General features: G+C 35.2%; 1 protein-coding gene across 1 annotated transcript; it reads right to left on the bottom strand.

Annotated features, from left to right (window-relative positions):
- Positions 1-17381: 17381 nt before the first annotated feature.
- LOC107016660 lies at positions 17382-17861 on the bottom strand. Its single transcript, XM_015217065.1, has 2 exons — positions 17561-17861; positions 17382-17518 (listed from the first exon to the last, which is right to left on the bottom strand). Exons 1-2 carry the CDS (start codon positions 17859-17861, stop codon positions 17382-17384), a joined length of 438 nt encoding a protein of 145 aa, XP_015072551.1.
- Between the last annotated feature and the right edge of the window lie 6737 nt (positions 17862-24598).

Raw genomic sequence — 24598 nt, 5'->3', positions numbered from 1 at the left:
AAATAATAATAATTAGATATACATATAAATAATAAATTATAATAACATATCAACTAATTGTTTGAAATTAATAAAAATATAAGAAAAAAACAAACAGCTATGATAAAAACATAATTTTGAAATAATATAGATTTTTGTAATCTTTCATTTCTTTTTAAACAATTGAAAAATAAATTTACCTTAAAAAGGAATTCTATTTTTGTTGTTTTAAAATCTTTTAAAATAAACTTAATAAAATAATAAGAAAGTCAAATTATTTATTTTATATTATAAAATATTTCAGCCCTACATATGGTGTAAAATATTAGGTTCGGCAAAAAAAATGTTACGTGGCTACAATAGGTAGGTTTCAAGAGGGTCATTAGCCTTTGGAAGATCCCCGCTTAATGTTCAGACCACATGAAGGGTAACTCCTTTTGGGTCAGCCATGTCAGATGCATGTCAATAGAAGTAAATATAACAAATCTAGAATAGCTGGTAGCAAGAGGCACAAACATCCGAACCTCTGTCATAAAACTAGGTCGAACCGTATCTTTAACCACCTCAATCATTTCAGGATCTACCATCACCCATTTTACCACAATAACATGCCTTAAGAAGGCACCCAACAAAAACTTGAATTCACATTTTGAAAATTTTGAATACAACTTTTGTTTTCCATGAAAGCCCAAAATAATATAAAAGTTATTTGCATGATCTTCCTTACTCTTGGAGTAGATCAAGAAATCTCCACTAAGCACAATTGCAAAAGAGTACGGGAAAAATCATATCATCATGATTATGAAAGCTATTGAATAATTAGTCAACCTTAACGACATAATTTAGAACTTATGATACTCATACAATTCCTAAAGATGTATTAGGTATGTCCTTAGGAATAATTTTTGATAGGTTGTACCGTGATCTCAAATCAGTCTTTGAGAATATAAAAAAAACCTTGCACTTGGTTAAACAAATCGTATTACTAGATATTTTAATTCATTGAACCCAGAAAAAGTTAAATTGATTGAACTCAAAATTACTTTAATAGTATAACTGCATATAGTACTGTATGCAAAATTTTATTTTACTGGAATTCAATTACCAAGGGGTTAATTGGTTTTTTGTTATCATTGTAGTTGTGCGTTAACATCTTTCTAATACTCTTCAAACTATTGTGATCATGACAATGAAAATGGAAAACTTTGGGTATCACAAAAGTTTCAAGAAATGTAAAGAGATATTTGAAAATGTTTACAAATTTCTCAAGAGAACCAAAGATGGTCGAGCATCAAAAGAAGATGTGAAAGACTATTGTTTTCCAAACAATTGGAAGTGATGGAAAACATCACTTCTCAACAAGTGAATGCGTCCAATTTTCCATCTCATCAGAATGTTTCAACAATGTCGTATTCAACTTCTTCGTTTGACGAGAATATAAAAAGAATGGATAAGATGAAGAGGAAATGGAAGATTATTTTGAATACAACATTGCTAAAATATTCATATGAGATGGAAAATTTGACTTGTTCACTTGTTGAGAAACAATGTTTCCCAACACTTCGATTGGAGCTACGATTTTTTTTTCTATCCACTTCACATGCACGACATTCTTTGGTTCTCTTATGTTATTTGTAAAGATTTTCAATTTTTTCTACATTCCTTGAAACATTGTAATAACTAAAGTCAGCCTTTTTCCTGGTCATGATAACAATAGGCAAAGTATAGAAAAATGGTGACACACAAAAATACAATATTAATAACAAATAACCAAACTACTAAGTCTAGTAGTATAATTCACCATATAAAATAAACTTAATGATTAAGATATGAATAATCAAGATTCACTTACTGTGGTACTTATTTCGAATGGTGGACTTATTCAATTATCTATGATCAATAAACATTGGCAAGCTACCAACCTTGTCTTTAAAATCAACACCGGAGCACAAAAGGAGAAGTACTGTCAAATAACCCCTATAGCAAAAAGTTTCAATATGATCTTTAAGTGCTTAGATTATAAACCCCTTCGTACTCTAATTTTTCCTAACCCGGAATCATTAGAGTCATTGTCTTAACATTTCAATTGAGCACATCAAAGTGATGCAACAATCAAGTCATACCAAAGATCATATCAAAATCGAATGTACCAGGTTTACTAAATCTACCGAAGTCTTAACACCCACAATCATAAGAGATCGAGAATGACATGCATGGGCAACAACAACAAACTCTCCAACCATGGTGCAAACATGAATATTGGCAACAAGAAAAGCACAACTCAAGTTAAGTACCAATGAAAATCTAATAGATGCATATGAATAGGTGGAACCCATATTAAAAAAAATAAAGAAATCAAGTCACAAACAAGAATAGTACCTATTACCAAAGCATCTAATTCGTCAACCTCTAATTTGCTAAGAAAAGCGTAATACGGAGATCTATCATCATTATGGGAAGCCCCCTACTAGGATGCACATATACTCTTTTTGCATTTTCATTTCCTAACCTCCACGACCTCCTTGATCGCCTCTTCGTCCATTCTATGGAAGTCCTCAACATTATTAGCTTTACATGCTTGTACTATGACCTTTACATGTTATTGCGCCTAGGAAACCATATGTCGGTGAAACATTCCCTTTAGAATGTCATTTCTCATGACAACGGAAGCATTTATGGTCAAGTAAGAGCCAACTAGTTGTTGAGTTAGAATATCTTTTAATACCTTGACTTAGAATATTGTGGAACCCGTGAATATACACTCATAGAAGCAGCCATAGCCGATTGAATAGAACTGGCTGAATACAGAAGTAGATTATTGCGTGGGATTATCAACATGATTCCATTTAATATTCCTTCCCTATGTTTTCCCCAAAATGCATGGAAATGCTTCATTACATTTCTTTGAATAAACAACCATAATTTACCTCGAAACAAGCACAAATGATTTAAAGATCCTACATATTCGCCCTTTGGAATGCGATAGATTGTTGTTGGTCCGAAAAAATAAGTTAATATCACAATAAATTAAAAAAATGGCCTAACAATACCAGAGTTATACTTCAAATGCTAACCCTATGCAAATTCATGACCAGTCTTCCTAAATAGGATCTGTTCCCACAATTAAATCAAGCCAAAATTCTCTCCCCAAGAGTAATACCTTAGATTTTAAGGAATAAGAATCAAAGTACAAGACAGGGGAGTTATAAAACTATCTTTAACAAAGAATTTAGTGAAAAACATGTGGAAACTGCCTTAGTTGCTTTCCCTTCACCAAAGAATGAAATTACATGAAATAAGAGGTTTAGAGGTTTTTTCTGCATCAAATCCTAGAATTTTCAAGTCTCTATCCAAAAGTTTTTTTTACCCAATTCGATCACCATGTGGCCCATAACGATTGCAATGGGTTGTTAGTGAAGTGCAGAATAAAAGGTGAATACAAGGGAAAAAATGTATGACACAATTTGATTTTTAAAGAATTTAACTCGCCATTACATAGTTATTGCCTTTACTAGTAAAGAAAAATGAATATAATTTATTGTCTCTCTCGTGTTTAGAATATGCCTCCGATTGGTTGCTGAGCATGCTTTTCTTATCTTGAATTAAGTGAAACAGAAAAATTAGTAAAAGTAGGAACACATATTTACAAAAATAAATATTCCAGGCTTGTTATATAACAACAATCACGTAAACATCATTTTAACATTCATCTCTCAAACCCTTTCTCTATAATTCACACATAGAAAAATATAGTATTGCTACCATATATCTGTCCCTCGGGCATTTTAAAGGATTAAGGTAAACCTTCTGCAAATGAAAATTTAATCTTAACAATAATTCATATGTGAAGATTCAAGTATGTATAATGTAAACAAAAAAAAGAATTGTGTTATAGTACCTTTTGATTAATAAAAAAACATTCTTCTTGGACCACTTAAAGATTTACTACATAAAACTTTTTTGTGTTTCTAATAATAATGTTTCAAAAAATTAAGATTGGAATAATATAAATGAAACACCCATAAAAATTTTATCATCCAAAGACATTCTAGAAAGTAAAAATTTCCACAAAAATTGGTGGAGAACTCCAAAGAAAATAAAGAGAACATGTAAAGATTATCATTGAAACAAAAAAAAGTAACAAATCTTTTATTAGAAACATAAATACAAAGAGTGTAAACTCACATGTTTGTAGAATGGATTCTTTTGTGAGAATTGTTGTTTGTTGAAAACACAGTACATCTTTTGTTTCAAGGATTTTTTTATTCATGTAGTATTTCAATACGTAAATACATGTTTGGAGGCTTACATGTTTCTTTATAGAGGTAGTATATATACAACAACCATGACTTTTGACACCGATGATCGAAAAATCTTCACAGAATCCCCATGTTTAACCAAGCGATATGTTCTTTAGGTGATGCAAGTAGTGTTATTGTTATGTAAACCCTAGCCGTCAAATAATGTGGAAAATTTCCTCTTATTCCACATCCTTAATGGTGTATTTATTTATAAGGATTATGGTAAACGAGGAGGACAACCTACTGGGCTAACGGCTAATTAGCACAATTATGGATTGACCGAACCAATTGTTATTTCCAAAAATTCCATTCCATACTTAGTACAAAATTTTAATTTTTGTCCCTACAATACATGAATAAGTAAATTTATTATTCATTTGTGTATAAAATTATTCCATTCTCTTAATAATTTCCCTACAATTTATATTTGGAGAAAGCCTTATAACTTGTTTTTCAACTCACCTTTGAACGTTAAAAATATTGTTATTTCAAATTTTACTCTGATGTTTTGAATCCTACAAAAATGATCCTCGTCTTTTATATTGCCATCAAGTAGGATGAGAACTGACAATGTTTCTTCATCTTCTTTGTCAACTAATTGAAATATCATAAAAAAGAACAACTAGTTACTAATGTTATTGATTTTCTTTTGTACTAATGATTTTTTTAAACATTTTTTAAAATTGACCAATTATCATTGAATGTATTAGATCATATATGAGATCCAATGTGTTTTGATATATTTATCCTTTAGAGCAATTTCGATTGTTTTTTCCATACAAATTAGTCAAGTTGAGTGATACTGATATATTTTTGAAATTGTGAGATATATTTCATATTTCATATCTTTTTATGATAAGTGCATTCACTCATGAGAATTATTCCATATTTTCTCTGCGAAAAGTATGAACAAACATAATCTCACCTTTTGTTAAAGTGAAAAATATTTTTAATCTATGACTAACCCCTTATCTTCATTTACTTGATAAGTCCAATATTAATCTCACTTATGAATTCATAAAATTTCATATTTGCTTATTCAAGATTCAGGGTGATATGCTTCAAAGAATAATTTAAATTATGTATATTTCTTACCTAAATAAATCATATATAAGTGAGTTATTTTTTAAAAATTTAATATATTGCATAATATATTTCAAAGACAAAAATCGTAATTAACTAATGACTATTACATAAAAATTTTCGTTCAATCTAATTTCCCAAATATAAAAATTTCTAGTAAATATAACAAAATATTGTCACGCCCAGAGTCTACACCATGCATGTGGCCGGTACTTAAGAACAATTGTTGATCTCCGATCGATAATTGAAGAGAAAACAGATAAGTCAAATAGTGTCTGAACTATCTAAATATACATATAAATTGTTCAGCAAAATATCTGAAAATAATAGCGAGAATTTCTCTAACATTATCTATCTATGAAACTGTCACGACCCGATTGTACCCCCTAGTCGTAACAGGGTGCACTCAACCTTGAAGAGGTCTTATACAACCTCATATCATTCATAACGTTCGATCATAAGGAAAAATGATAAGGAATTAAAACATTTCATGAAAAACCTTTCACTTCAAGAACACGATAATCAAAATCATAGCGGAAGCCTACATCTCACATGACCATCTAACCAAGATATGGAACCTAAAGATAGGGTCACGGCCCTTCACAATCAAAGACTTAAACAAAACCATATATAACCTAATAAAAATTAAATACAAGAGACTTCTAAATACTTGTCCCTGAATCATGAGGACATACACTAGGTCTTGGAGAACTCTTCCCAAGCCCTTGAATCTAGAGAACTCTAACTCTTGCGAGAAACTTACATATGTAGTAAAAAGTACAAGAAATATGAGTTAGCACAAATAAGTACTATGTATGATGAACATACAAAAACATGCTTAAAAAGGGACATTTCGTTCGAAAGTCATGCATATGTAATTTTGGTAAAACTTCATGAATAAGAGCATATTAGGCATAATATCCAAAACTAATCAACATAAAAATCATATTTTAACATTAGGATATATTCAACATACAAGCTTTAGAAAATACATACTTGTAAGGTACATAAACATTATATACTTTATATAAACACATTAAGACCATCCCCTAATACAACTTTTAAGTCATACTTGTATAATGTATGAGAAACATCACATAATACTACTCACACTAAGTATTCCTCAAAGCCACCCTAGACTAAGCACATTCATATTCATCACGTAAAGACAAGAAAATAATTCGTAACACAACCCAAGCAAGATATACACTATTACATAAAATACATAAGTCAACATTCTATATTAAATTTATTAAGAGTACATCATTTATTAGACATTAAGTAAACATCCTTAATAACATACTCATAAGATATAATATCATAACAACATAAGTAATTCTGTAGATAAGGTCCCATAACCCTACCTACAATAAGTACAATCTCTGGACTACCGTGCTAATACTTGTCATAAATTAGTCTCATCCATAGTTCATACACATAGTAAATAGACATTCATAATCATGTTGATGTTCATAATTCATAAACATACTTCATATTCATAGCACATAGACATACTTCATATTCATAGCACATAACATAATGCATATTCATAGTCCATAAACATAATGCATATTCATAGTGCATAAACATAAATATTGAAATTACATAAACATAATGCATATTCATAGTACATAACATATTGCATATTCATGGTACATAAACATTATGAGTATTCAAAGTACATAAACATAATGCATATTCATAGTACATAACATAATGCATATTCATAGTACATAAACATAAGAGGAACACACCATGACTACTCTCAAAGTACACTTGTGCAATGTATGAGTGACATCCTATACTACCACTCATACTAAGTAAACCCTTTGAGAAACCATAGTATATAACTCACTTTCGTATTCATAATTCATATTCTTGTTCATTAGAGGGAATATAGCCTTGACCGACATAGACCATGTGAGCTACATGGAGTCCGGTGTGATATGACCCCACACTAAAAGAAGGCATCCTACTTGCCTAAGGTAAAACTGTCATGCCATGTGCCTACACCCTGTGCAGGATTGACACTCGAAGACCATCGTTCGCCCTCAAGTGCACCTTTAGCCTGGCTTACTTAACTCAACGGAAGGCTAAACTCATCTTAAACAAAAAATAAGAGATGATTAAAGGAAAATACTTCATATAATATCCGTCCATAATGGAACTTAAGTCTCAACAAACAACAATAAACTATATACTGAAATACTAGCATCTACGAAGCCTCTAAACTAACTGAAGAGGGATGTTGGGACACACTCCACAATATCCTAAAACTAAACCACTAAAAAATATGTATGTCTTACTGAATGCAAGGAGGCTGACCACTAACTGTGGAGCTCAATCTGAATCAACGAAACGCCGCGTGCTGATCCTGGTTACCTGCGTCTGCATCATAAAATGATGCAGTCCAACTGGCATCAGTACATTGAATGTATGAGTATGCGAGTTGGAAAACTAAAAAAAACTTAAGCTTTAAAGGGAGTAAGAATGATACTTACTTTGTCTCTATTCAACTAATTATCCACGAACTCTTCTTCAATATACGTAGTTAAAATAAATGCAATATAAAGAAATGCCGACTGAAAACATGTTTAAACCTCTGAGTATTTATATATAAGTACACAATAATGTCTGAGATGTATATAAAATACAATATTGATGTATTATTAAAATATAATACTGCTGCGTATAAAAATACAATTTTTACCTTAGGGAGATTCTCTAACCGACAACCATCACATAAGAGTTAGAGTGATGATATAGCGGTCTACCGCACACTGCTAGCACATACTATACCCGGCCAAAGGTATGGGACCTGAACTACCTAACGGATCCACTAGTAAACTTTGAAAAAGAATTATCTAAAAAGTACGACCCTTTTCTACCTATGGTGGCAAACATGGTTTATGGGGGCTGTGAGTTATCTGAACTCTCCCCCATATCGATGCCCAATAATACTCCCAAAGATGTACTGGATCTTATGTTTAAAAACATATGGATTATGTGGTTTGAGATTAGTTCTCAAAACTTAGGTTTTTTAAAAAGCTTTCTTGGAAATAATAGTTTCCTCTTTCTTCCATTAAAGCTAGCCATAGGCTCTGTGGAAGTCTAGATTCCCTTCCTTCTCACAGTTTGAAAACATTTTTTTAAATACTTAGGGACTACTTAGTTCCCTTGTAACTCTTGAGAAGTGAACTCAACTTGATACTCTTTGCTTACTTGAAACATTAACTCTTTGGGAATACTTAATTCCTTTATAGCTTTTGAGAAATGAACTCAACTCTTTACTCTTTCTTGACTTGAACTTTAAGTCTTTAAAACAAAGTGAAAACGTTCGTTCAAGACTTCAGAAAACATGATAACTTTACTTTGACTCGCTTCTTAACTCCTAGACTAGTCTCTTAACTTCATTGACTTTGATCTTAACTTTCTTTGAATTGGATTATGGATTCAAGGATCATGATCTAATGTTTATGGATAATTTTATGATGTTTAGATGTTATCTAGAGTGTTGGAATCAACTAAGAATGAAGGGTACATCACTTAGGAACTAGTATAAAAAGATAGTGAAAAATGAGGTTTTAGGGGGTCCTGGTGCTCAGAGTGGCGCGGAGCGCCATAGCCTGATGGACAGAGCCTGTCCTTAAGCACTCTGAGAGGCGCGATGCAATCTGAGAGCGCCATAGCCTTACGGACACACTCTGTCCTGAAAAGCTTTGGAGGCCCGACGCCCCAGTATCTCTCCAATGGGTTTTTCGACTTTATTCTTCGTTTTCATCTCTAATCCTTCCCAAACTCCCATGGATCACACCCCAAAAACTTAGGATCCCTAAATAACTTATTACCCAATAGTTTAGACCTAGAAACAGCTCGGAAACATGGATTAAAACTAACATAAATCAACAACAATTCAACCAACAAGAACTTCAAACTTTTCATCAAGAACTTCAAGATTTCCCTTCAATTAACAATAAATTTCAGTAATGAATCAAATAGGAGGATGGTTGAAAGAACCCAACACCGATTGATCTCACATTCCTTATTAGGGATCACCCCCAATGAAATCCACGAACGAATTCTTGGAATTCTTGCATCTTCTTCTTCCTTCTTTTAATTTCTCCTTTATCTCAAAGCTCTATATTATTTTATAAGTGTGTAAACTGAATGGGATCAGTTTAGACCCCAACATCTTACCCCAAAAACAATTTAGTAATAAAGTTAGGAAAAGACCAAAACACCCTTAACAAATCCCGATTTGGAACTTTCCCTACAAAACAACCCAACTTTCGAAAGTCATATCTCCCTCATACGACCCCAGAAATTCACAAACATGGAGTCATTCAAAATTTCTTTCGACGAACTTTCCATCCATATAAAGAATTCACCAGAAATCTTCTTGACCTAGGAATTATGGCCATTTGAAAATGACCAAAACACACTTTTGAAATCTGGAAATTTTCCTGATTTCCTTACTTATTTCTAAATTTGATTCTTCTTATATTTATTAGATTAACCTTAGGTTATCTAGAATACGAGATGTTAAAATATCTCCCCCTTGGGAACATTCATCTTCGAATGGGAATTCTTTCTCTAAGCTAACGATATTAATTATCATTTCAGCACTCAACCACAAAAGTAAGTAGTAACATGCTTATGCATAATCTTATAAAGTGCTAGGAAGATAGTTAGAACCTTGATTTGTATTCTCTTCGGATTCAAAGAGATGTGGATATCTCTTCTTCATATCCTCCTGTGCTTCCCAAGTGTCTTCTTCAACAAATTGGTTCCTCCAAAGGACCTTGACTGAAGCAACTTCGTTTGTCCTCAACTTGCGAACTTGCTTATCCAAAAAATGGACCTGAACTTCTTCATCGGATAATTTGTCCTTAATCCCCACATTCTCTGTTGGTAATATAAATTAAAGAATTCCAAATACTTGTTCATAGAAATATGGAATACCGGATGAACCGCTTCAAACTTTTGGGGTAGGTCCAACTCATAAGCCACATTGCCCACACTCTTGTTGATTCTATAAGGTCCAATATAGTGGGGAATAAGTTTACCCTTCTTAACAAACCTCATAACTCATTTCATAGGTGAAACCTTTAGATAAACCCAATCATCTACCTCAAACTCTTGTGGCCTTCTTATAACATCTGTGTAGGACTTTTGGCGACTTTTTGTTATCTTCAACCTTTAATGAATAAGTTTCACCTTATCCATAGCTTGGTGAACTAAATTTTGTCCTATCAACCCTACTTCTCCAACTTCGAACCACCTAATAAGAGATCTACGTCTTCTCCCATAAAAAGATTCATATGGGGCCATTTAGATGCTCGAATGATAACTATTGCTGTAAGCAAACTCAATGAGCGATAGGTGATCGTCCCAATTTTCGTTGAAGTCGATCACACAAGATCTCAACATATCTTCTAAGGTCTGGATATTACGCTCTGCTTGTCCATCTGTCTGAGGATGAAAAGCAGTGCTAAAAATTCACCTTAGAACCCGCCTTTCTAGGAAGATTTCAAGAATTGTGCAGTAAATTGTGCACCTCTATCTGAAATAGCGAAGATCGGAACCCAATGAAGTCTTACCACTTTTTGAAGGTGCAACATAGCATAATCCTCAGCAGAATAGGCAATCTTGACCGACACGAAATAGGCTGACTTTGTCATTTTGTTGACAATCACCCAAATGGAATCATGTTGTATTCGCGATCTTAGCAAGCCTGTGATGAAGTCCATATTTATCATCTCCCACTTCAATTCCAGAAGCTCTATCCTCTGATCTAAACCTCTAGGCCTTTGGTGTTCAACTTTCACTTGCTGACAATTAAAACACTTTGCAACAAACTCAGCAGTATCCTTCTTCATGCCTTCCCACCAATATACCTCTCTCAAATCATGGTACATTTTGGTGGCACCTGGATGAATGGAATATTTGGAGATATGAGACTCCTCCAAGATTCTTTCTTGTAGTCCATCAATCTGAGGTACAAATAATCTGCCTTGGTATTTCAATACACCATCTCCCCCTTGTTCGAAGGCCAATACTATTTGGCTATGGACACTTGCCTTCAAATCAAGAAAAATAGGGTCTTGGTCTTGCTTCTCTTTCATCTCGGACACCAATGATGATTCATTCCCATTAGTCACCACTATGCCTCCTTCTATGGAATCCATAAGTCTTACTCCAGTCGTGCAAATCTGTGAACATCTTTTACTAACTCCTTCTTTTCTTCTTCGACATTGGAAGTACTTCCCATGAAAAACCTTCTTAAGGCATCATCATTCACATTAGACTTACTTGGGTGGTAAAGAATACTCATGTCATAATCCTTGAGTAATTGTCTGAGGTTGATCTCTTTCTGAGTGAAACATATTGGAGGATCTTTTGATCAGTGAATGTTTCCAGATGAACTCCATACAAATAGTCACGCCATATATTCAACGCAAACACTACTATAGCCGATTGTAAGTCATGAGTTGGATAATTCTTCTTATGAACCTTCAACTGTCTAGAGTCATAAGCTATAGCCTTGCCATTCCGCATTAACACACTGCCCAAGCCAACTCTTGATGTGTCACAATACACCACGAATCCTTGAGTACCATCTGGTAAGGTCAAAACTGGAGCTGTAGTCAATCTCTTTTTCAACTCCTAAAATCTTTTCTCACAAGATTTAGACCATTGAAACTTGACTTTCTTCTATGTTAACTTGGTTAAAGGAGAGAAGATAGATGAGAATCCTTCAATAAATCTCCTATAATATCCATCCAAACCCAAGAAACTCCTTATATCTGTTGGAGATGTGGTTCTAGGCCAACTCCGAACTGCCTCAATCTTCTAAGTATCAACTTTTATACCTTTTGTCACAACCGGAGTCTAGACCCTGACGAGACCGGGGTCGTTCACCTCTCAGAGTTCGCAGACAAGCCTACGTACATCATCGTAACTTCATCTAGGTTAATTTTAGCGGAAAATTTAAACTTTTTGTTACTTAACAGTCATATAAGACATTCTACTTAAACTCATAAACGTTCACAATCAACCATCTAATATTAAGATCATCAAATGAAAGAAATAGTTCTATACTGCATTAAGTGTATACTTTTAAAAATGGCACCAATATAATGTCTGAAATAAGATGAGAAAGAAACGCTAGTGGAACATACTCCACTAAATCAAACGTATATCTAATCTAGAATATAATGGGCAAGCATCCTCGAAAGAAGGAGGGCCTACAAAATCCGAATGAATGCTCCACGTCTGGATAGCTTCAGTGTCGACCTGTAAGCTCTAACATCCACCTGTTCCTGCACCTAAAAATGTTTAGTGTATGGGATTAGTACACACTTGTACTAAGTATGGTTATATGCAAGCACACACCAAGGACATGCATGATTAAGAAGATCCCTTTCCTATCGATATGAATTATTGAATGTCAAGTCAGTGTACTTGCCAAATTTGGATTAGGAAAGTCATGCCATGAGAGTGACATGCATCATCATACTTATCATTCTGCAAGCAAAACATAACATATTACACATATCATATCACGTAGTTCATATCATTATTTCATATGCCATGAGAACTTGGAATCATGGACTTGACATTAGGACTTCCCAAAATGAGGGCTCAACATATGGGACCTCAACTAGGGAGCCTTCTTCAGCAAACACAGAGTCTGCTTTATTCGTTCATACGTACTTCATTTTCATTCATATACTAGTGCAATCACCAGTCATACCTAGGATGAAGTTTAAGACTCTCATCGGGTTTGCTGTGCAATGACCAAGAATGACCTAGTGTCATTACTTAAGTCTAGCTCACCTCTTGATTATCCTATCCTAAAACCTTTGGTATCATTCATTCATTATGTTTATCATTTGAGGCTGGCCTCATTCTTTATTTGGGAACTTTAACCTTAACCGACATAGATCATGTGAGCATCATGAAATCCAGTGTCTGCCACACACCGAAAAGACGTGGAATCACCAGCCAAAGTGACCCAAACATGCTAGCGTATATAGGGAGTCCAATCCTTCTAGATACCTATATTGGCAGTATAGGTTCAAAGACTAGGAGCTATAAGGAGATCCATACTCTTCATGCTGGACACTCTCATCTCATGAGAGTTATGTGAACCTCCGCCCTTTCCGAAGGAAGGCATCACCGCTCATAGCTAGCCTATCGGTGCTCTGTATAAAGTTCCATTACATTCAACTCATACATCATGGAAGATGACTTCTAGCATGAGGACATCATATATCATTAGATAATTTCTCATCTCATCATTAGTATTAAGTATGCATAACTTCGATACTTTCATTAGTCTGTTCACAGGGACTGATCTCTTCATTAACTTTACACTCTCATAGGTGAGTACGTTTTGGTAACATTTACATAGGCTCATTTGAGATTGATCTCATATTTCACATTAGTCTCTTATCATATTGTAACCTCATTCATTAACTTTAACACATTTGCTTTTCATAATTACTCACCCCTTCACATGAATGTTCATTTCATCATATGCCAATGCACTTGGCAATTTAGTGTGTTTCACACTCTTACTTAACCCTTCTAGGGTTACATCATTTTCTCACATACATCTTAGACTCACTTACTTTTAAACGTATTCTAGACTTATGAGTCCACACATACAAGTCATGAGGCTTCATTCATAGTTAGTCTAAGTGATTCATGTTTACCCAAGATTATTTGGTACAAGACTTATGCATCTTTTAGATATGCCAAGATATTGATTTCGATCTTTAGAGGCAACATTCATTGAATATTTACTTATGTATGACTTATGTGTCAATACGGAATTGGGAAAGGGAACCCTATTTCGAATCCCTTGGACAACACTTAATCTTATTTTAAACTTGATAATTGCATTTTTCAGATTTGGGGGACCCTAGTTCGATCCTCATCAACCCCATAATATTTCCTTTCAGTTTCTCCTCTACTTTTTATTTTAAGTCAAGGAGGTTATGGGTTCAATCCCCCACAAGCTCATTATTTTTCTTTTAATTTATCTCTTAACTTTCTCACCTATCCAAGAGGTTGTGGGGTCAATCCCCACTCTCCAAATTTATTTTTTCCTTTATTTTTCTCCTAACTCTCTCATCTATTCAAGAGGTTGTGGGTTCAATCCCCACTCACCACATCTATTTTTCCTTGCATTTTTATCACGAAATTTTAATGAAATTTTCATTTGGTGAGGTCATGGGTTAAATCCCCAATGAGCTCACATTTTAAAATTTTTTTAATTGAATTTAATATTTTTAAAAGTTAGTCTCCTCCAATCCATTTTTGTCTTAATCTTTTGTTGATTTTTTTGTAACTTTCATGTAATGTTGTCTTGGATTCAATCCTTAGTGATTTCACTTATTTTAGATTCATTTTTCATTACATTTTATACAACTTTGATTGGCCGAACACAACCTACCAAATGTTGGAAACTTGTTCACTATTTTCAGCTCCTTTTATCATCATTTTTTCATTAGATCATAGGACGTTTGATGAAACATTTGGTGCATATTAAAGTATATTTTATTCATGTTTATATTTATCCAAGAATTACCTTTAAATCCAGCAACATTACACCACTTTAGCACATCATGATTTACACAAACATTTGCACAAACATCACTTTTCACATACTTTCGGTTGGCATAAATTGACATGCTTACAATTCCAAACACATAATCATGAACACATTATCACGAAAATCACACTTCATACTCAAATTACCACAAAAAATACCAACAACACAATCTCTAGCCTATTTCAGATTGATATCAGAAGGATACTAGGGACAAGGAGTTCGACAAGAACGGGAACAACCCTAGTTTCAAAATTCGTTGAATTCGTGGAAAGGAAATTCTCTTGGAGAAAGGAGTCCAGGAGAGAAACCCATACTTTAATTTAGTGTTGTTCAACACACGAACTGCTTTCTAAAACCCTCTCCAAATTCACATCCATGTCCCGAAACTTCAACACAAAACTCGATGGAAAACCCTTCTTTTTGCTTTACGTTTTTGGTTAGCTTTTTGTCTATGTTTTTGATGTGTAAATTCATCAAGTACGAAGAAATTTTGGTTGTGTTTTCTGTGCTTGTATTTTGTTAGAAAATATACGCAAAAGTGAGAGAATTGATCGTGAAAGAGAGAGGATAAACGCGAGAAGTCAGTGGTTCCTTAGGATAAGGATTGTAGTTTTAGACTTAGTCAAAATAAGGTTTCGTCAGACTGTAAAAATCAAATTTATTTAAATCACACGTGAAAGGACCTTATTTCCCTTACAAAAAATCAGATTCTAACCCCATTTTAATTCACATGGGCGTCGCTTCCGTCGAGGATCAAACTCGTGACGTTCCCATCGCGAGAACAAGTCCCTTTGTATCGACCCGACTCAAACCACCCCATTAATTAATTAATTAATTAATTAATTAATTAATTAATAAATAATAAGAATAATAATAATAATATGATTTTTCTTTTTCATAAATCAGAATTTAAATATTAATTAATTAAATTAATTCTCCAATATAAATAATCAAGTTTAATAATTGCTCCCACCTAGGTTCGAACCCGGGTGGAGCAACATTTTTCTCAATGGGTAATTTCAGCCCTTTCTACCCAAAATGCCCCTCCACCATATTAATGAAATAATTCATTACATATTTAGGATAATTACGATACCACGCTTAGCCTTGAAAAAGACCATTTTACCCATAGATCCTCCAAACTTAAGATTTCCCCTTTTTATGTCCGGTAAAGACTCATCCGGGTAAATCGTCATATTCGGGAGCCCTACATGGCTGGAACCAACCTTTCATAACTCAAATAACTCCCCAAGTTAGTTGGCATGTCTGTAGCAAGGGTTCAGAGGGTCTGGTTCTACACGCATCAATCCGTGTGAAACCGATATATTCGTAGGCATTCTAGACACACTAAACATTACTTAGCATATTCATTTTTAGGGTTGTTACACCTTCACCCGAAACAATAGGGCCTAAGAAGTCCACAGACAAGCCAAAACTCAAATTTTGATAACTTGGCATACATCTCCTAATCTCTCAACGTCTGAAGAACAACCCTTAGGTGACTCGCATAATCTTCTTCATTCCTTTAATTAATCAGTATGTCACAAATGAAGATGATGACAAAAATATCTAAATAAGGCTTGAAGATTCTGTTCATAAGATCCATGAATGTTGTAGCAGCATTTGTCAAACAAAAGGGCATAATTAAAAATTCATAACGCTCTTACCTTGTTCTAAAAGTTGTATTGGGAATATTACATTCCCTTACTCTCAACTGATGATAGCCTAATTTGAGGTCAATCTTAGAAAAGCAAGAAGGACCCTGAAGTTGATCAAAAAGGTCATCTATCCTTGGAAGAGAATATTGTTCTTGATAGTCACCTTATTCAGCTAACGCTAATCTATACATATCCGAAGGGACCCAACCTTCTTCCTCACAAACAAGACCGGAGCGCCCCAAGGTGAGACAATTGGTCAAATAAAGACTTTATCTAAAAGATCTTGTAACTGCTACATTAGCTCTATAAACTCTACTGGTAGCATTTTGTATGACGGAATAGAGATAGGACGAGTATTTGGGATGATGTCTATACCGAAGCCTATCTCACTTTTGGGAGGGACTCCAGGTAGTCATCAGGAAAGACTTCTAGAAACTCACTGACTATAGGAACTGTCTTAAGGGAAGGTACCTCAACACTAACTTATAAATACACCTCTTGTAAACTAATTTCCTCGCCTTAAAGTATGAAATGAAGCGACCCTTAGGCCCTGCTAAACTACTAGCCCACTCTATGACTGGATCATTAGGAATATGAAACTTGACAACTAAAGTTCTTCTATTTATTGATGCATAACAGGCATGGAGTCAGTCCATACCTAGAATGATATCAAAATCTACCATGTCTAACTCTACTAGACTAGCCATGGTACTCTTGTGACTGACAAAAATAGGACAATCACGATAGAACCTTTCTGCTTAAAATGGATTCACCAAAAGGTGTCGATACACTAAATGGTTCGCTATCTAGCTCAGGAGAAATCTCAAAGTTCATAGCCACATAAGGAGTTACAAAAGATAAACTAACTCCTAGATCTAATAATGAATAAGCAATAATGTGAAAGACTCAAATCATACCAGTGAAAACATCTGGAAAATTCTCTAGTTCATGGCAATTATTAAGTGCATACAAGCAGTTTGTTCCTCTGCCTGTTCCAGAAGTAGTTCCCCTAGGTGCAGGCTTGTTAGGTGGAGCAACTGATGAATATTGAGCTCTATTTCCCAGATTTCCACCTCCTTGCTTGTCGTTGGGACACTCTCCAATGAAGTGACCCTCTTGGCCACATTTGAAACAACCTGTGAAGCCTTCATGACAGATGACAAAGTGATTCCTACCACACTTGGCGCAAGCAGGAGGCTTAGTACATCCTTGCGCCATTCTAATTTGAGATTAAGCTGGCCTAGCTTTGAAGTTCTGCGAATTCTGGCCACTATACTCACTTCGGTTTATTGGTGCAGGTGCACTAGCAGATGATGACCATGCCATTTGGTTTATCAAATTGTGGTCAGCTTGAACCACCTTTTTTTTACCAGAATCATTCCAGTCTTGGCCTTCTTGTTTCTGTACTCTTCTATATCCTTAACGTTCTCTTCTTCAACTTGTTGCATCAATACCATCGGTCTGGATATGTCCATGTCACCTATCAACATGGCAACCTACCTTCCTTACTTGAAATGCGACCTAACCCTGCAATAAATAGACTCATTCTGCTCCTTATGTCTTTCACTGTCTTTGGAGAATAGCGAGATAGTTGGGTGAACTACATCCCTTACTCTTGTACACTAATGGAGTCATGTTTCAGAGTAAGGAACTCCCGCACCTTGGGTTCCTTCAGTTCACAAAGAAAGAACCTCCCCAAGAATGCTTCTTTGAAACAAGACCAACTTGGAGGTGGTGAATCCTCAACTCTACCATCCTTCCATTGATCAAACAAGGTTCTACCAGACCTTTTAGTTTATATGCATTCCATTCAACCCTCTCAATATCTACCACATGCATTACCTCAAACACCTTCTTTAACTCCTCCACAAAGTTCTCTGGATTCTCAATAGGGCTTGATCCAGTGAAACTAGGAGGGTTCTTACTAAAAACCCACGAACTCTCGAGTAATCAGCTCCTTCTTGTCGAGATGCTCTCTGTTGCCCAACTTGGTCGGTCACAACTTGAATTAACATCCGGATAGCTTCCCAAAATTTGTCACTGGTAACCTCTCCTTGGTGTTACACCTCTGGTGCATTTGGAACCGCTGGTTCCTTTGCATTACTTCGTAGTCAACCTCTTAATGCTCTTCTTGGAGGCATGATGATCGGAAAAATATATGTAAGCATAAATAAGTGTGAGACTTTAAAGATAAACTCTTCGCACGAAAGGAACATGAAATAAAGGAAACATTACTAATGTTTTAGCGTCCTAATCATAGATGTGGCACGTTCACGTGAATGACTAAGATGACTTCATAGACACCGTAGGACTCTTGAAACCTGGCTCTAGTACCAAGTTTATCACGCCTCGAGCCTACACCCTGGGCGGGACTGTCACTCGAAGACCATTGATGAACCTCAAGTGAACCCTTGACCTGACTTACTTAACTCAGCAGAAGAGTAAAATTATCTTAAACAGTAAATAACACATGTTTAAAGGAAAGTACTTCATATAATATTTAGCTATGATGACTCTTAAGGCTCAACAAGAAACAATAAACTCTAAATTGAAATACTAGCTTCTACGAAGCCTCTAAACTCACTGAAAAGGGATGTTGGGAAAGACCCCACAACATCCTAAAATTAAACTACTAAAATCAAAACAAATGGATATCCTCCGCAATGCAATGAGAATCACCACTGACTCTGGAGCTCAATCTGGATCAACGAAACGCTTCCTACTGATCCTAGTTACTTGCGTCTGCATCATAATATGATGTAGGCCAACTGGCATCAGTACATTGAATGTATGAGTATGGGAGTTGGAAAACTATACAAAACTTAAGCTTGAAAGGGAGTAAGAAATAAGAGTTACCTTGGCTCTGTTCAACTCATGATCCACTAACTCTTATTCAATGTACGCAGTTAAAATAAATGCAATATAAAGAAATGCTGACTGATAACATGCTTAAACCTCCGAGTATTTATATACAAGTACACAATAATGTGAAACATGTATATAAAATACAATAATTAGGTATTATGAAAATACAATAATGTTGTGTATAAAAATACAATTTTTTACCTGAGGGAGATTCTTTAATTGACAACCTACTTAAGAGCTAGAGACATGATACAACGGTCTACCGCATGATGCCAGCGCATCCTATACCCAACCAAATGTATAGGACCTGAACTGCCTAATGTATCCACTAGTAAACTGTGAAAAAGAATTGTCTAATAAATATGACCCTTTTCTACCCATGGTGGCTAACATAATTTATGGGGCTGTGAGTTATCTGTACTCTCCCCCATATCAATGCTCAATACTACTCCCCAAAATATACTAGCTCATATATTTAAAAACATAATGATTCTGTTGTTTGAGATTAGTGCTCAAAACATAGCTTTTTTAAAAAAGATCTCTTGGAAATCATAATTTCCTCTTTCTTCTATTAAAGCTAGCAATAGGCTTTGTGAAAGTCTAAATTCCCTTCCTTCTCAAAAGTTTGAAAACATTTTGTTTAAATCCCCTAGTTCCCTTATAACTCTTGGGAAGTGAATTCAACTTGATTCTCTTTGCTTACTTGAAACTTAACTCTTAGGGAATACTTAGTTCCCTTATATCTTTTGAGAAATGAACTCAACTCTTCTTTCTTGACTTTAACTTTAAGACTGTTAATCAAAGTGAAAACGTGTTAAAGACTTTAGAAAATTTGATAATCTTACTTTGACTCACTTCTTAACTTTTAGACTTGGCACTTAACTTCCTTGAATTTGATCATAACTTTCCTTGAATTGGATTATGGATTCAAGGATCATGTTCTCATTTTTATAGATGATTTCATGATGTTTAGATGTACTCTAGAGCGTCGGAATCAACGAAGAATGAAGGATACATCACTTAGGAACTAGTACGAAAAAATAGGAAAAAGAACGGGGTTTCCAGGGGATCCTGGTTCTCTAAGAGGTGGGGAGCGCCATAGACTGACGGACAGAGGCTGTCCTCCGGCGCTCGGAGAGGCGAGGAGCACCTTTTTCCTGATGGACAAACTCTGTTAGAGGCGCTGTGTAGGCGTGGCTCCACAACATCTCTCTAACTGGTTTTTCTACTTTCTTCTTTTTATTTCATCTCTTAACCTTCCCAAACTCCCATGGATCCCACCCCAAACACTTAGGATACCTAAATAACTTATTATCCAATAGTTTATACCTAAAAACATTCCGGAAACAGGGATTGCAACTAACAGAGATCAACAACAATTCAACCAACAAGAACTTCAAACTTTTCATCAAGAACTTCAAGATATCCTTTCAATTAACGATAAATTTCATTAATGAATCAAACAGGAGGGTGGGCGAAAGAACCCAACACCAAATGATATCACATACATTTTTAGGGATCACCCCCGATGAAATCCACGAATGAATTCTTGGCATTCTAGCGTCTTCTTCTCCCTTCTCGTTTTTCTCCTTTCTCTCAAAGCCCTAGCTTATTTTCAAAGTGTGTAAACTGACTCGTATCAGTTTAAACCCCCAACATATTACCCCAATAACGAATTTAATAATTAACTTAAGAAAAGACTAAACACCGTTAACAAATCCAGATTTGGAATTTTTCCCTACTCAACAACCCAACTTCCGAAAGTCATATCTCCCTACGCCCTAGGAAATTCGCAAACTTGGCAACGTGGGAAAGATCTTCCGATGCAATTTCATCCATATAAAGAACTCACCAAAACTTTTCCTGAGCTGGGAATTATAGTCATTTTCCTTACTTATTTCCAAATTTGGTTTTTCTTGTTTTTCTTAGGTTAACCTTAGGTTATCTAGAGTAAGAGGTTTTACAATATATCCCCTTTGGGAACATTTGTCCTCGACGGAGAATTCTTTTTCTAAGCTATGTATAGTAATTATAATTTCATCACTCAACAACAAAAGTAAGTAGTAACATGATTATGCATAATCTCATAAAGTGCTAAGAAGAGGGTTTAGTACCTTGATTTGCATTCTCTCCGGATTCAAAGAGATGTGGATATCTCTTCTTCATATCTTTCTGTGCTTCCTAAGTGGATTCTTCAACAAATTGTTTCCTCCAACGAACCTTGACTGAAGCAACTTTTTTTGTCCTCAACTTGCGAACTTCACGATTCGAAATATGGACCGGAAGTTCTTCATCGGATAAGTTGTCCTTAATCCCCAGATTCTCTATCTGTACTATCAATGAAGGATCACCCAAACACTTCTTCAACATTGAAATATTGAATACTGGATGAATCGCTTCTAACTCTTGGGGTAGCTCCAACTAATAAGCCACATTGCCCACTCTATTGGAGATTCTATAAGGCCTAATATACCGGCTACTAAGTTTCCCCTTCTTACCAAACATCATAACTCTTTTCATAGGTGAAACCTTAAGATACACCCAATTGTCTACCTCAAACTCTAATGTCCTTCTTCTAACAACGGTTTAGGACTTTTGGCGACTTCGTACTGTCTTCAACCTTTGTTGAATCACTTTCACCATCTCCATATCTTGATGAACTAAATCTTGTCCTATCAACCCTGATTCGCCAACTTCAAACCACCCAATAGGAGATATGCATATTCTCCCATAAAGAGCTTCATACGGGGCTATTTGGACGCTCAAATGATACCTATTGTTGTAAGCGAACTCAATGAGAGGTAGGTCATCATCCCAATTTCCCTTGAAGTCGATCACACAAGCTCTCAACATATCTTCTAAGATTAGGATAGTAAGTTCTGCTGGTCCATCTTTCTGAGGATGAAAAGCAGTGCTCAAATTCACGTTGGAACCCAAACCTTTTGGGTATGATTTCTAGAATTGTGAAGTAAATTATGCATCTCTATCTAAAATAATGGAGATCGGAAATCCATGAAGTCTTACGACTTTGTCAAGGTACAACTTAGCATAATCCTCATGTACCGACTCACAAGTATCCCCCTAGAAGTTAGGAGAACCCTTGGATCATCACATGACGTAGTTGATCCTTTGGGATCTTCTACAAGCCTTTTTAACTATCGTTCATTACATAAGTCATGAAAAGTAGTGTTGAATTAAAACTTTTCATGTGATTTAATATAAAAAGGAATTCTTTCATATATACTAAGAAAATCTCATAGTCACAAGCCAAACATAAAGAGAAAACATAATATCTTAGGGACACGTCCCTTACATTTGAAATAAATACATAATAAGTCTTAATGACAAAATTAAGAAACATAGACTATGTCCTCAAATATATGAGGACATACCAAGTCTTGAGTGAGTAGATTCACAAGCTTCGCATTCTAGACTTCTCCTTGGTTCCAAACCTATACTTATAGAGTATATAAAAGTATGGGGTTAGTACAAACAATGTACTAAGTATGGCATATGCAAAAACATGCAAAAGGGGACATTTTACTATAAATACATTTTCATGCCAATTAAGTAAAACATTCATGAATATAGAAGGAAACCAATATATAGATAATCATTTAACACTTAGGAAAGGATTTCCATAATTTTTAACAAAAAGTACCACGTTACAGTAAACTACCCAAAAGTTACAGTGAGCTCATTTTTGCATTACAGTGAAACCATTTTAGAATTACAGTGAGCTATTTTTAATCCCCAAAAAAGTGAACTCCAAAGTAAATCCAAGAGGAAGTGAACTCATTTCCGTAGAAGTTTCCCTGCCTAAGGTTATCCTAAGACTCACCAAGGCAAGACATGAAGGAAAAGCCCATACACCTCCTTCAATACACACCTAGGTGATCCCAAGACTAGCCCTTCTAGGCTTTCTCGCCTCGGGAGAAAAAGTCCCCAATCAAAGACAAGACATTAGAAGAACACTTAAAAACTTCACATAAGACAAACCAAGATTCCCTTTTCAGAATGCTTACTTAGTGCAATGAGTAGATGGCGTCCCATTCAACCACCTACCCTAAGTAGTACCCTCTTTTAAAAGACTTAGCTTATTCAATTCATATAAGACTCACCAAGACTACCCTTCGGAATGCCTACCTAGTGGAATGAATATACGGCGTCCTATTCCACCACCTACCCTAAGTAGTACACTCTTTTACAGGACGTAGTACTTTTAATTCATATAAGACTCACCAAGACTTCCCTTTCGGAATGCCTACATAGTGCAATGGATAAATAGCGTCCCATTCCACTACCTAACCTAAGTAGTAGACTCTTTTAGAAGACTTAGTACTTTCATTACTTTTGTTGGGGTTAGCTTAATTAACATAGACCATGAGATCTAGACGTGTAATCCTGATATTAACCCCTATCGGATGAGGTTTCCTCACTTGCCTAGAGTAAGGTCATTCTCTTAACTTTTACATGGCTTTCCCAATAGTTACACCTATGCGGGCACATAGTTAAGGGATAAGGAGATTGCTACTAATTAACTCCTTGTCTACAAACGAGGAGTACTCATCTCAAGAGGTACATTAGAATACAACATCTCTGTTTACGAAGTGTAACCACCCCTTCTTCATATCCTCTCGGTGCTAGGATTAACTCCCACAGTTTCTAGACACTTAAGATATATATGCCTCAGTTATAAATGCATAATTACTAGATTAGTTGTTGCATTCTTAGTTTGCATGTTCAGTTTCAAGTTATCAAGTATTTATAGAAACTCAAACATAATCAGTAAATTTACAGAATTCATTGGGAGTAGCATAATACTGAGTTGGACTAGGGTTCTGCGTACCCATTTAGTCCCAGAACTACTAGCCAAGTAGATTGTAAGTCCCCTCTGTGGGCAATCAGTTTAGTGATCACGCCACATGCCTTTAAACCTCCAGCTGGTTATATTGGGTCCTCTCGATGGGCCTTATACATCAGACTCCACATTTAACTCAAGTAGTTTTATTGTTGGTTATTAGTAGCTCCCACAGTTTAGTCAGACTCTCTGCATTGACCATTTATCAGTATATGTAGTATTCAGTCTC

The sequence above is a fragment of the Solanum pennellii genome, chromosome 4 (genome assembly GCF_001406875.1).
Source record: "Solanum pennellii chromosome 4, SPENNV200".
Classification (NCBI taxonomy): domain Eukaryota; kingdom Viridiplantae; phylum Streptophyta; class Magnoliopsida; order Solanales; family Solanaceae; genus Solanum; species Solanum pennellii.
The sequence above is the reverse complement of the archived record's forward strand: the minus strand, read 5'-3'. Positions and strand labels throughout refer to the sequence as shown.